General features: G+C 36.9%; 1 protein-coding gene across 1 annotated transcript; it reads left to right on the top strand.

Annotated features, from left to right (window-relative positions):
- Positions 1–3,237: 3,237 nt before the first annotated feature.
- Positions 3,238–15,025, top strand: LOC137295846 (uncharacterized). Its single transcript, XM_067827403.1, has 5 exons — positions 3,238–3,447; positions 5,357–5,513; positions 6,305–6,399; positions 6,807–8,799; positions 9,063–15,025. The coding sequence occupies exons 1-4, from the start codon at positions 3,422–3,424 to the stop codon at positions 7,681–7,683; spliced, it is 1,155 nt and encodes a 384-aa protein (XP_067683504.1). The 5' UTR covers positions 3,238–3,421; the 3' UTR covers positions 7,684–8,799; positions 9,063–15,025.
- The last annotated feature ends 936 nt before the right edge of the window (positions 15,026–15,961 follow it).

Genomic DNA, 15,961 nt, shown 5'->3' with positions numbered 1-15,961 from the left:
AAAACTCAGGACTATTGAGATGCATTAATATGTATACATTTAGAAATGTGCGTTAATTACCCAGTAAGGATAAGAAACTCCGTGCAAAAGTACTCAATTCTTTTAACTAGTGGGAGTAAACAAAATGACAGTTACTCCTCAAAAAATGCATTTACTCATGCACAGAAAAACATGGGAGTAAATACCAAATTATCTGGAGCTCTGATTTTTGCTATTTTGAGTGAACAAAACTGTCATTTGGTGACAAGATGGAAGACTAGTACGAAAACTGAAAATACAGAATTTTTTTTATTCCATTACGGAATACTGAAGCAAAGACAGAAAACCGTTGCTCTGCTTGTACTGTGCTATACCCTTGCACCCCTACAAACAGACTCAAAGAATGCTGGTTTGGGGGATTGTCTGAAATCTGTTAGTGTCAGGGTAGAGAATGGGTTTGAGTGAAAAAAGAGGAAAATGAGCAACATTAGGGCAGTGTCGAATGAAACAATGTAACATATATCATGAATGACACGATTTCGGAATTTGTGTTTTTTGTGGAAAATTCTCATTCCTGTTCTGTGCCCTTGCAGTAAAATCTTCACAGCTCAATCTTCACCTCATTAATTACTTTGTTTGCAGTAAAAGGAAATTCTACAGGTAGTGCGGATGTTGATGATTGTAAAATCTTTTGCGTGGCCTGCAGTTATACCCATAGCTGGTAACAACACAAATATCATTTTCTCATGGAAATGTTTTGGCTGATACAGGGTGATTACAGAATAATGCAAGGTCTGAATATATACTACAAAAAAAAAGTATGGGAACACCCAAAAAATTGATAGTCATGTATAAACTAAAACGTGGTGAGGTCATTTATACTCAGCATGGTGAGGTCATTTATACTTGAAGGTACATGCAACTTTTTGTGGGCTTAATGGGCACTTTAAATGATATATTAGAACTTGCAATGTTGCAACTGATTCAATATTCGTTGAGTTTGAGTGTAATGAAACATTGTCAAAAACAGTGAAAACCAAACAAACCAGCTCCATCTTTGATTTAAACGCCCTAACACAACAGACTAGTGTATGTTGATGACAGACTTCCCATGCAGCTTGGGACAGATTTGGCAAATACTCTTTGTTTGTAGTGTATGTGATTTTGGTAGAAAGAAATAACACTATTAAAATTGAAATGGAGCGACAGTAAGACAAGAGATTCAGAACCTGTGGAAATCTAGACTTGCTTTATCTATGGCTTTAATATTGTAGAAAGGGTTGAGCAGATGGGACAAGTACTGCAGTTCAGGGACTTTGACACAGGCAAGAATGATGTAGAAATATGTCATTTGTTATATCTGTACTGTGTCAATAGTTTCAACATTGTTTTGAAGTGGGCAAAATGTTTGTGAAAGTTTTATTGTGATGTAATAACACTTCCTGTAAAAACCCCAAAACCCCAAACAGTGTTAACCGGAGTGGGAAACATTGTTACCACATTCCTCAGAATAGCTGTCAGTATGTGTAGAGTGGGTAACAAACAGGATATTCTACATACCTGGTTTGAACCCCTTGAACCCCACCTTGGATCCATGCACGGGCCATGTACAGGCAGATGCGTTACATAAAGTCAGATAGCATGATGTACATACTGTTAGGTGGTAATGCAATGTGATTTTCTGTATGCCTGCAACAAATCCAAATCCGTTATGAGGTGGATGTCCAAGCACCACAATGAGAGCTGAAGATAGATACCTCTGTAACTAAGGAAGTAGAGGATAGCGCTTCTTTTGATGCTGAGTTTATGTCAGCCTATAAAGATCAACATTGACAGAAAATACTCAGTGTGGATTAACTGCCAAACAGATTTAACTGGGTCTAAGAACAAATAGTGGTGAAGGTTATATGAATATATTGCTGAAAAACAGTAATTATAATCAAATGTTCTCAAAAAGGGTATGTCTGTACTGCATAAGAGTGAGTGAGTGAGGTTTTTATGCCGCTTTTTAAGCAATATTCCTGCAATATCATGGCAGGATACATCAGAAATGAGTTTCACACATTGTACCCATATGGGGAATTAAACCAGGTTCTTCAGCTTTTCAAGCGAATGCTTTAACCACTCCCCTACCACTATGCCCCTATAAGGAATACTTATTTGGGTTAGCAATACACATGCAAGTCAACTTACATGTATTCATTATATCCAGTTAAACAATAGGATAAATAATATATACTATATGACATATTTTGAAAGCATTAATTTATCACGACAATGGACAGTGATATCATTATTATAAAACTGTCAAATTAATGTATAACCATGTTTTATCCTGCCTGACTTGGATATCTTCCGTTTTGCATATCTCAATTTGATGAATAACACCCTACTTCAAATAAAAACACATGTTTTCAGAAAACTTTCATCCTTACAGACATATAGAAGCATAGTGTTAGAGATAGCGTCTTATAGAAATCAGTAGGGTCCCGATCCACGAAGCTTTGTAGTGCTACATCATTTGTAGGCTTCAGACAGCTGACTGCCATGATGTTGCTTGAATATTGTTAAAAGGGACATAAAACCCAACTCACTCACTCACTCACCACCCATCCATCCACCTACTCACTCAATCACTCACCCAATCACTCAGACAGATAGACATATAGTCAGAGACGGATATGCACTAGTTGCCTTATTATGAGTCTATTACACAGCTAGATTGTGGTGGTCCTAACTACCAGATATGGGGTGAAGCATTGACTATTTCCTGTGAGACTGCTCAGTGTCAGTATGCACTAGTTCAGCCTGTAGGTAGTCCCATCCATGCAAACATTACTGTGTCACTCTGCTCATGCTTGTAGGAGGTGACTAATGGGATTGGGTGGTCAAGCTTGCTGACTTGCTTGCTCTGTGTAGATCGATGCCCATGCTGTTGATCAATGGACTGTCTGGTCCAGCCTTGATTATTTATAGACCGCAGAATAGGTGGAATATAGGTGGAATATTTCTGAGTGCAGCGTGAAACTTAACTCTCTCACTCACATACTTTTCTGTCTTGGCCTTGGTATTGGGTACGAGTATGCTTGTAAAATGGAATATCCACTATGGTGTATGATGCAAATATGTTCCTGGGAAATTAACATCACATTAATATATTCCCTTAAAGAGTTATTAGACAATAAGGAAATCGTAATATGACTGACCAAGGGTTTCAGATCTCTGCTTTCATTTTCCTGTTACCGGTATGCATCATGTAGTGTTAATGTGATCTGTTTGAGATGAGTATACCAGTTGGGACAAGGTGGGCGGCCTGTATTCTGTGTTAGTCAACACGGATCCTTGAACACAATATATAAGGCTTTTGAATTTGTCAGACTGGAATACCATTCTATATCTAGTGTGAATTCCTTTGTCGTCTAGTGAATCTGACTGTTTAAGGATGGTTGGGAGTACTGCACGGAGAAGGTAAAGTGTGTCTTGGTTTTGAATGTTTCCTGCTATGTAGTTTGGTGAGGCGATACTGTGAGGACCTATGAAGGTCCGGGGTAGACATTATATCAGTCTTCAGCAAACCATGTGTGCCATAAAAGGTGACCATGCTTGTCGTAAGAGGCAACTAACAGGATTGTGTGGTCAGACTTGCTGACTTGCTTAACTCATGTCATTGGTTCCCAAATGCTCTGATAGATGCTCATGCTGTTGATCACTGGATTGTCTGGTCAAGACTCGATTATTTATAGACTGCTGCCATATAATTGGAATATTGCTGAGTGTGGCGTAAACTCACTTACTCACTCCCAGATACTGTGAGAATTCCCCACATTGGTACAGTGTTTGAAGCCCTTTTCTTGTATCCCCTGCCGTGATATTACTGGAATGTTTTGCAGAGGGTATTAAACTGCACCCCGTCTGTCCGTCCGTCCGTCCATGCACATTTATCTTTTCTGGAGCAGAACTTCAAAACCATGCAATATTTCCTCACCAAACTTGGCACATAGATCTGGTGGTGTATTAGTGCCTTTTGGTAGTTTGGGTATTCTTAATAAAATATTTTTCGCATTTACATGGCAACAAGTGTGGTGGTGGGGGAATTTGATTACTGTGTCTTCTGGTTATTGTTACATACTTCCAGTACTATTACAAGGTTATGAAGCTCCCAAAAATTTCATCCAGACCACAGGGCTGTAAAACTTTCCAGACCTGACCAAAACCTACCTGCCCACAAAATATCTTCATACACATCTCTAAATTTTAACCCATGCATTGGGTAGGTGAATTTGAGAATCTGGCAGTCTGTGTTGATAATGACCCATCCTGTGCGGTCAGGTAGGGAGGTATTTCAAGTGCTGCAGACACTATCTTTGTACATGTGAATTTCTAAATGACTGAATAGGTTAAAGTTTGCTTGGTTCTGTTGCATATTCATTCTTTTGTACTCTATTTACACAGGTTTTCCACTTTCTGACAATATGTCTGTATCTCTGGCAATATGTCAGTATGTGAGGACGTTAGTATATACGAACAGTACTGTTCAGGCATTTTGTATACATCATGGAATGTTGGAACTACATGCAGGGAGCATTCATTAATCTTGTCAAGGGAGCATTCATTACTTTCTGAGACAGATGATAAGGGAGTGACTCACTATCTTGTTTGGGATGTAAGTGTTTCTGTGGAGAAGTAATTATGACTGAGAAATGCATCCATTTGAACACAGAGGGGCATCTACAGTGTATGCTGGTGTTAAAAATTATAGATGTCTTGTTTTGATTGTTTGAATTAATGGGTACTTCTTTCAAGAAAGTACAAACTATTTAAACTGGTTTAAAGCGACTGTATCAATTAGCCACTTCTAAGTAGCATGCAGTGTCTCACCAAAGACCAGGCCCCCTTTGACAAAACTCTTGTAAGCCTAAGGTCTCGTATCTTTTCTCGCAGCATTCGTACCTCTCATACTGTAACATAGGAAGTATGAATGCTGTGAGAAAAGTTACGAGACCTTAGGCTTATGAGAGTTTTGTGAGAGGGAGACCAGGGCCTAGATTTTTTAAGCTCTCTTAGCGCAAAGATAGTCATAAGAGCCGTACATTATAATTAACTTACCACTGTCTAAGCACTAAGAGAGCTCCGAAAATCTAGGTCTGGTGCCTCACTTCACAAAGTGATCATAGTGTTAGGGTGATCATAACTCCCATACCTTTACAATGATTTATGACAGTCATAGTGCTGTGATCACTGTGCCAAATGGGCCCCAGCCCCAGTCCCTGCCCCAGCTAGATCAAACAGTGATCTTGAAATATTCAGAATTTTGTAAAGTTTCGCCATGTGTTATTTTGAGGCGTTTCTGTCTGACATCTGTATGTTTGTGTTCCAGTGCCAACCACCCATCCGGAACACTCTATCAGGGCATCGCTATGGCTCGGGAAATGGGTCTCCCAGAGAACCAAATACGAGCTGCCAGAGTTCAGAACATTCCCGATGAAATCAAAGCCTTACCATACTTCTATGCAAAATTTGGTGACAGCAAAATTGTAAGTAAATTATAGAAATGAACATAGTATATGACATTAATGTTAATAAATTCATCAGTGTGGTGGGTTGGTTAAAGTGTTTTGCTCGTCATGCTGAAGACCCGGGTTTGATTCCCCACATGGGTACAATGTACTTTTCTTATCTCCCCTGCCATGATATTGCTGGAATATTGATAAAAGCATTGAAAAACTAAATGCACTTAATTAATTGATGATATGTTCTACTGTAAAATTGTAATGTAGCTGAATATCAATTTGTCATGGAAACATAGTGTTAATAAAATTATATCAAAGTGAACATGCAACAAATTCTTTCATTTTCTAGAAATTAATTAAGTGAGTAATTCGTCAAATGCAATATCCTGTTTAATTGTGGTGATCTGTGGTTAACCCTTTTGAATGTTGGTCAATAGATGTTTCAGAAATATGAAAATCAGGAAATAATACCAATGAATAAATAAAGATTTAAGATGAGTAACGGAAGACTTAGCTTTTCCTGGAGTTGAATATATATTTTGATCATTTTTACATGTTTGCTAAAATATGGTGTTTTCCCTTGAAAGTTATCATGAGCATGAAAGACTGGGATTTGAACTCCTGATCATCTCACCTTGATACAACTGGGAGAGACGTGTTGTGCCCACTTATACTGCTGAACCAGCAATGATTAGATGGAATAGATTATGTGAACGTGTTTTGTATTGTATTGTGTGTTAGAGGTATTTGATGGGCTACATATGTTTGTTCAGTATCTTGTGTTAATTATGAAAACAATATTTTCAAATTTTCAGGCAACAAGATATGTTGAGCAACATGCACAAGGTCCTGGGTACTACTTGCTGCGTCTCAGCTCCAAGGGAGATAATTATTTATCTCTTTCAGTCAGGTAAGGTGATTCTTGAAATGTCTCACATATATCTGAGATATTCATTGAGAACATTTCATTTGTTAACCAGTTATGGGCTTCACACATTGTACCAATCAAATTCAAGCTTTTGTGTGATGAACAAATGCTTTAACTGCAAGGATATGCCACCTCTCGAGCTGAGATTAGAGGTAGATAGTTCATGGCAGATTTAAGTCCCACTCTGTTAAACTTTATGTGTATGCTTCAGTTTAGTTTCAGTTATTTCATCATCTTTTGCATTCTGTGGAAAATGTGCAGTGGATATAATTGCACCCATTATAAATTGAATGAAAACAGAATGTTATACTTTGCATCCTCTAAACCCTTCTTCTACATTTAGTTTTGACATATTTTTTTCACTAACTTTCAAAATTTCTGTTTTTCAGCATAGCGAATTCTTCTGTCCGGCACGTGAATGTAGTCATTGAGAGAAGACCAGCTTTGAAGTACTACATTGTGGAACAGGTAAAGTTCAACAGCTTCCACGAACTCTGCACTTACTACCATACCCACCGAATCTGTAATCTGGAACAGATTGAGAATGTCAAACTCTTACACCCAATCAACCAAGGGGCTGACTCAAGGGAAGACTATGTACTATCATCGTCACCAGTTAATGGAGCAGGAGTACCCATTCCCAGAAAGAATTCTGACACAAGCCTGCCCAAAACACCAAGCTCAGGGCAGCTGACAGCGAGATTCGACTATGTAGAGGAACTTCCTCCGATCCCTGTATCAGGTGGTCGGACACAGAAAGACAGCAACCCCTTGCGACCACTCCCGAAGACACCAAAGTCCAATACTGAGACTCGACCGCCTTGTCCACCACCTCCTGGATATGAAGGCAACTCGGAACTGTACTATTCCCGCCCAAGAGATGTAAGCAAAAACAGGATCGATGAACTTCGACAGATTTTAAGAGACTCGGAAGTGTGTGATTGTGGCGTAAACTTAAGTGACTCCGAACTCCCTCAGGGCTGGACCTTACATAAGAGTCACGATGCGGCATCATATGGCTGCCTCTTCTACCAAAGCAACCAAGGGGACACAACTTGGAACCTTCCTCTACACATTGTACCAGAAATCACTCCCAGAATGAAAAAAGTCATCATTGATTTGAGTCATCAGAGCGGGAAGGCACCCCCAGCAATTTTATTTCCACCATATCAAGATCAGATGAGGGGGCGAACAGATGGTGGACAGCAGAATGGGGTGGGCACTGTACATGGAAGGGGGACAAGGAAGCGGAGTGATGTAGGTTGATTGTGGTTGCCTTTACTGTTTGACTTTGTTTTAACATCCTTTGACATATGTAGAAATCCACATGAGCATGTTGTTTCTCTTGAATGAGTCGTCTTCCATAGCACTGAATGTTGGCGAAGAATGAGAAGATTTTGTGGTGACAGTGTTTTTGACAAGTTTTCACCATGCCACATCACTGAAAACTGTCACTTGACTGATTAAAGGGAGCTATACACCACATTATGGTGCCAAGATCTAGATCTCAAAGATAAGATGTTACCTATGTAAAATAGGAAATCATTTGTTTCTATATTGATACATGCCTTGAAAATGAATTAGAAGACGCTTATCATGATATAATGAGATTTGAATTGAATCAGTTTTACCAGGACAAGCTCTTCCTGATGAGTGGGGAGATGAGGACACTTCGAGGTGAAAGCACTACCTTGTCACACCAAGGACCTTGGTTTACCCATGTGGGGAGAATATGTGATACCGATTTCTGATGTACCCTTCCGCTCAGTGATAATGCTGGAAGTGGTGTACATGCATACTGACTCACAAAGAAGGATGCTTGTAAGACAACAAAGCTTTCAACACCAGCGGCTTCAATGAAAGGTTCTGATACTCTTTTTAGATGAGAGTATGGAAAAACAGATTTGTACAAGATTTATTGACCCCAGTCCAAATGAAACAAAACAGGACTTGAAAACATGGCTTAACAATACTGCATGACTGGATGATTGTTTCTGCAATCATTACTATATGTAAAGTTTTATATACACTGAACAACTTTGGACCATCCTCTTGAAAGATGTCTTCAGGAATCCACTAATCTATAGCCATTCTTGTGATAGATAAGCATTGTTAACACTTATCAATACGTTTGAATCTGTAACCAAATACAACGATGGTTTGTTGTGCAGTTGCCTTGATCATTTTAGCACGGTTAGTGTCTAAATGTATGACATGGCTTATATTCTGAGGGTGGAGGCCTAAGTGTTCAATATATTTGGGGATAGGGGCCTGAATGTTGTATATACTCTGGGATGGGGCCCTGAATGTTTTCATTTGGAAGTAGGCGTCTCAATGTTTTATATGCTTGAGGGTAGTACCTGAATGTTTGTATTCTTTAGGGTAGTACCTGAATGTTTATATGTGTGAGGGTAGTACCAGAATGTTCATATGCTTGAGGGTAGTACCTGAATGTATATATGCTTGAGGGTGGTATCTGAATGTATATATGCTTGAGGGTAGTACCTGAATGTATATATGCTTGAGGGTGGTACCTGAATGTATATATGCTTGAGGGTAGTACCTGAATGTTTATATGCTTGAGGGTGGTACCTGAATGTTCTATAAACCAAGGGGTGTGGGTCTGAATGTTTTATGTATTTGAGGGTAGTACCTGAATGTTTTATATACTTGAGAGTAGTACCTAAATGTTTATTTACTTGAAGGAAGGAATGCTTTATTAACCCAAGGATGGAGGTCTGATAAGAGCTATGGCCTGAATGTTTTATGAATGTGAGGGTAGGGGACTGAATGTTTTTGTACTGGAGGGGAGGAGACCAGAATGTTTTATAAAACAAGGAGTGGGGGCAGGATGTTTTGATATATTTTTGGAGGGTTCAGACTTGAATGTATTAAATTCTGATTAGTTTGGGCCAGAATAGATTGTTCATCTGTTCCAGAATTGATTCTGTAAAGAGCACAGACCTTTAGCGCAGTGCATATAGTGATACACAACCAACAATAACCTTACAGTAGTGTCATTATATTATATGAAACTACTGAGTCATATTGGTTCAAAGCAGCATGTGTTGTACGTGTTAAATGGTCAGGGATACAGAGTGTAGTGTGATCAAAGTCTGTACTGACAGATGGTACCAACTTTACTTGTGCTGAAGTGCCTTAAGTGTACAGGGACGCTATCCACAATACCTTCATAGCACCACGTCATTCGTAAGCCTATGGAGTCGTAATGTTATGTACATTTTATGGACCCAGATGATGTTATATTTATAATTTTTAATTCCAATTTAATCACAATAATCTGCAACTGACTCAAGCACCATGAAACAAATGAAATCATGAAGCATTCACATTTTAGGATGCCATACAAGTTCATATCCAAATTGCATAGAACAATGCATCGGATCTTGATCACTGGATTGTCTGATCCAGACTTGATTATTTACAGATTGCCGCCATATAGCTGGAATATTACTTAGTGTGGCTTTAATGAAAAAAAAGTCAACCAGTCAACCTTAGTTATTTTTGCTAAATTAGGTATTGCACTGGTTATTTGCGAGGGTATATTAAACGTGTACTGGAAAATAACCTTCCTTCCAGACTTGTTTTTTATTATGACGTTTTTATTCCACTATACACCAAATTAATTAACATATGTATCTATAGATGTGTGTGTGAGCCATATGTTAAATCAGCATCCATATCCAAACGTCACAAGAAAGCTTATTGTATTTGGTACATAGCAGCATATTCAGTGTTGAAATTATAAACTTATCAAATTTTTTTTATCATTATTATTTAAGCTGTAAATTGAAGCTTTCACATATTTTGACATTCCAGTTTCTTTTCAGAAAGAATTGTATCTGTGTAAATAGTGATTTTTATCAAAATATTTTATTGCATCAGGGATTATTCCAAAGTACTAATATAATTTTATTCCAAGATTGCTTATGGTTTTCCATACCCTCAGATGATTTTGCCCTACATTTGTTATGTAAACAGTGCTTCGATAAACAAGTTGGGTATGTGTTTTTTTTTTAAAAAATAAAGTGTTCAATTAAGTATTCATGTTTGTTTTTGTTATGTCTGATCTAGTTTTCTGAACTTAAGATTAGAAAAAGCAATTATACACGTACCAGTTAATTTCATGAGACAGGTTTGATACCTTTTATTATATATGCTGATATTTCAGTATAGATTCTTAAACCGTTGTCAGGCTTGTTACTTTTGTTTGACAATACAATAAGAATCTATAGTTAAACATCAAATTGTAACATAAAAAGGAAACTGTTATCCATAAAGCGTCATACTTTTCTTATGAATCACCAACTTCTGAGGTCCAATCAACAGAATGGTTAATTTCACACTTGTGCAACCTCAGGTAAAAACTTTGCTGCTTCAGCCCCAAACAGGTTGTACCTGAAGCTCAGTACATAGCTATATACAGTTTCAGGGTTTGGGTATTGATGATTTTACAGCATTATTTTAACAAAAATATTATCTGTCTGAAGAAATCATTTTGACTTACCACCTAAAATTTCATGAATGTAACAGCCATTCATTGTCCATGTAATCTTCAGATTCCAGTGCTTCATTACTCTGTTTTCAAGCTGAAGTCTGTGTTCTTGGAACATAATAATATTGACATGCACTGGGTGCAAGTTGATATATGTACTGACAAACAAGGATAAGTTGGACCGGCGCAGAGAACGCATTTATGAGAAGTAGGTGGTGCATGGCAATGAAAAGTTACCCATTTGGTTTGAGAAATCTAGAGCAGATGGAGGCTAGCGCTCACACCTTGCTCTTAAAACTCTCACATGATCGGTGTAGCACTAGATCGCATTCAACCTGGGACCCCTCTGCTCACGATGGCAAGTACCACTGGGCAGATCTCATACATGCTAATACAGATCAGTTGTCAGATCAGTGCTCAACTTATCCTTGTTTGCCAGTAGGATGTTGCAGATTCAGGCTCCACCAGTATAGATTCTAACTTCACAAATTGAGCATTTAGGAAGGTTATTTTAATGACACTAAGGCAAAGGATCAAATACTCACACTTATTCTTTTAATACCATATAGTTTGACAGCTTTTATTCACGAGCGGGTAGGCGTTTATCCTGCTGTATGCACCACAGGTTTATGACATTTCATGCACAGTGTTATGCCACCATTACATGTCTGAATTGTGTATGAGATTATTTATACAAGAAAGTTCCCAAGTAAATGTTTTGAACAGTTTTATTTTCTATTTTGATTCAAGAAATTCACACTTAAGATTGGAAAAAACTTTAAGCATTGATTATGCAGATTAATGTTTTTAATTAATGTGTGAAACGTATTTCAAGAACCACATCTGTGTCCAACTGCAAAAAACGTAGGAACATGGTATGGAAATATTTGACATGTACTTGTGGCATGCGTTTGATTGGCTTTTCTCAAGAAGCAAGTTCAAATTTTTGGAAACTGGGAACTGTTTCTCAAAAAGCCAGCTTTGTTTTCAGGACTTGTTTAGTATCTGCTTCCTTGATAGTGAAATAATTCTGCTTTTAGCATGATGTTGTTGAGTATTTGTTTCCACTATACATTGCCTACTGAATGTCTGTTTTACGTTTTGAAGCAAAATATTTAATTGAAGTTGAATAAACACAGGGGTTTTTTTTAGTTTGGATTCTATAAATACAAATGACCTTGTATTATAAATGAAATTTGGAAGTTTGGGTGTCAAATGGAATAAATATTTCCTGTTTTGTCAAGGTTGAGTACTGATTCCCGAGGAATCCGAGCCCTCGGAAATAATCTTTGTTTGTTTTACTAATGATGTTTGAAATGATATATTTCGTTTCCAGTTTATGATTGTTAATACAAAGCATTTGAGGAAATGTTCCAGCTTTTCTTGTCTCAATACATTTGATGGTTGTGGCAATTATTTGCAGTTCATTTTATCAATTATTGTTTGAAAGTTTAAAAGTTATTATTTGTTTGATTGTTTAAAAGTTATTATTTTTATATTTTTGTAATTTTATATTTTCTAGTCACATATTAAGCAGTCACTAAATGAAAATGTATATTGTCTTACTGTTGTCTTTGTATCAAAATAGCTTTTGGTTTCATAAAGGGAGGAATTATAAACTGACAAGAAACATATTGTGCCCCAGCTACGCTTGTATACTGATGAACACAAAAGAAATTTATTTATAGCTAAGGAGTAATTTGTAAGTAGATCAATTCTCTTGCGGTACTTCTGCCATGGGATTTAATATTTTTAAGGAACAGATACAAAAACACGTATGTTTTTGTTTTTAAAACCTGATCTCAAAGTCATGCTGATATGTTTTAGTTTGAAACAAGCATGAAGCAATGCAGCTATATGTTTTAGTGTTGAAAATTAACTCAATCCAATGTAGCCATGTTTTAATATCAAAAACCACAAAAATGCAGCTGTATTTCAGTTAAAAAACAACAGTTTGAAGCAATACAACTATGTTTTAGTCTTAAAAATCAGCCTGAAGCAATGCAGTCTATGTTTTAGCATTAAAAACCAGTTCAAAGCAATGCAGTCTATCGTTTAGTATTAAAAACCAGTTCAAAGCAATGCAGTCAGTGTCTTAGTATTGAAAAAAAAGCTCAAAGAATACAGATGTGTTTTAGTTTTGAAACCAACTCGATGCAATGCAACCATATGTTTTAGTTTTAAAAAACAGCTTGAAGCAGTGCGGCTATGTTGTAGTGTTAAACAGCATGAAATGCATTTTGTGGCAGATTGTCTCTTCTATGTTTCAGAAGCTTACCATTTCAAGTTAGTAATTGTTATAAAGCATTTTCAGAGATGAGTTATATTTCTCAATAACTTGTCATATGTTACATTTACAGAAAAATATAAATCCTAATAAATCTGGTTTGTGTGAAATATATATACAACCAATTTATTTAAACCTGGCTTTTGCACAATTTGTAACTGTGTTGATTCAGTCTTGTTGTATAACCCATGCTAGAGGGCGCTGTATGTCAATTTCCTTGTTTGTAAACCTTATACAGATGGCAGTGGAACTGTTATTTTTTTTAATTATAAATAGATGGTGATAACTCTGCTTCATATTTATCAGTTGTTGTCATGAGGTGTTAATACTATTACCCAGGTTCGATGGGTGTAGACAGGTTAAATGAGATAGGGTGATATTCCTGTTGTTTACATCTACATTAGAATAGGCATTATGGTGGGTCAAGGTTGTTGCTCATTACATCAGGGTTCATTGGTCACGAGGGTCCTGATGGGAGGTCACAAGTCAGTAGTCTATATTTTTCAACAAAATAAAAAAAAAACATGAATAGCTGATAAGCAAGTTGAATCTAAAATTTCAAATGTGATTGCTCTTTTGCTTTCATTTCTGCAGATATGTTTTGCAAGTACTAAACTTGTTTTGTTGTTTAGTTGGAACCAGAAGTGTGAGTAAGTGAGTTAGTGAATGATTTGGGTTTTATGTTGCTTTTAGGAGTATTCCAGCAATATCAGACACCAGAAATAGTCTTTACAGAATGGATCCATGCTGGGAATTGAACCATGGTCCTCTACTTAATGACCGAATGCTTTAACCACAGGGCTACCCCACCACCTCTCCAACAGTCAGATCTTTCAAGAGATTTTAAAATAGTTATGGCAAAGGTCACAGTTTTATTGTATGCCAGGTAATTTTTAACGAGCATTATAAATTAAGATAATGATTTGACTCTTCATATTTTTATGATAGTTCACATTTTTAAAAGTATTTTATGGTGAAAAGCATAACCCATTAGGACCCTCTGGAATTCCCTGGCCATGTAAACTGAGACAAACTATGTAAGTAGGATAATCAATAATTGCTGGAAAGATATTGATCATAAATTTTAAGTTAGCAGACATACATATTAGTTATTTCTTACATTAATCAAATTTGCTAGGTACATGATTCATGTTCCTTCACATTTTCCCCATATCTTCTTACACTTCCTGGTACCCCATTAAATGGAGAAGAAATATTTACCAAATATTTTGTATAGATATTCAAACTTGACTGACTGTATAGGAAAAACGAGATGTTAGCCTTTTTGAGGTTTTTAGTCAGAGTTCATATTCAAGATGTTTCCTAATTGTAACTATTACTTTGAACAAATACCAAATTTCCATGGATTATCGCTAACATGATTTATGCTATACCTGTACAAATACTATGCAATGTAATGAAAGAATTGTTTGAACTTTTCATCACTATAGCTCATAAGGCCATAACAAATTATCATTTGCTTTTCAGAATTAATTCTTTTCCTCCTGTATATTTGTTTTGTGTTGTATGTTTGACCGATTACTTTCACCTACTTACAGTATACATTACCTTTGATACAGTAATCTAGTATCCATACTTCTAATTTTTTATGTGTGTGAGCAGTAATCATGTTTCTTTTTCCCCTTCTGGCATTCCAGACTGGGGTAGTTACCTTTGGGTAGTTCTTGATTTTATGTTCCTGTACCTTTCCCACATATGATGCTCACCATGCAAGTATTTCCCCACTGTAACTATATATATTTTATATACCTTGTGTATATGTGTTGAGGAATAAATTTGTACAAATATGATATTTGTATTAATCATGATTATTATAATTTTCAACCATTTTCATTCCTTGATTAATCAGGATAGTTCTGCTCCCTTTTGCAGTGCAGTGCTCATGCATTCAAATCCAACCCATTTGCTTTGAGTAGAAAAATCTAATGACCTTGGCCTCATTCCGTGAATGGCTTAGTGCTGTGACTGTTGAAAGACAATGTAAAGGTTTGTTTTGTTTGCCATTTAACGCCATACTCCATACTTATATTCAGCTATTTGACAGCATTTTGTAAACAATCAAGGCTGGACAAGACAATGCAGTGATCAACAGCATGAGCCTCGAATGAAGCATTTGGATACAATAACACCAAGTCTGAGAACCTGACCTCCCTAACCCATTAGTCCTGTCTCTGACAAGCTCTGGTTGCTGAAGACCAGTTCCAACCATTAATGGAAACTATGTTAAGGGATAGGAGTTCTTATTGTCTTTGTTCTACCATCACTTTGAAGAAAGGTCATGATATCTTCATCCTTTTTTCAGAATTAAGCAGTGAAAGGCTATTGGTTGGCTGTTGATACATTTGATATCAAATCCCAGGATGGTGAGATTCTGTATATCATTCAACATCACTCTTTTTCACTTCATAAACAGTAGGGAAATAAACAGTAAAACAATACAGCTAACCAGCTTTAGTGGCAGAGATTAATGATGTCATTTCATAATGTCACCATGGTAACGTATGACGTCACAACCGTCTGCAGAGCATTTTGATGCAGTTTCATTGCAGCTGTATACTCAAGGGGGAATCTCAGTTGAAGATGCGTGATCAAGTGATGTCTCCTGTGGAAGCCAGTTTTGGGTGATAAGCACTTTGGATATACTCCCGTTTGCCATTTTATCTTCAGTTTGAGACTGCATTCAGTGACAGGACGCTACAACTTCCATTGGTGTTCCATGT

Source organism: Haliotis asinina, chromosome 9 (genome assembly GCF_037392515.1).
Source record: "Haliotis asinina isolate JCU_RB_2024 chromosome 9, JCU_Hal_asi_v2, whole genome shotgun sequence".
Taxonomy (NCBI): Eukaryota; Metazoa; Mollusca; class Gastropoda; order Lepetellida; family Haliotidae; genus Haliotis; species Haliotis asinina.
Note: the sequence above shows the minus strand (reverse complement) of the source record. Positions and strands in the feature narration are given on the sequence as shown.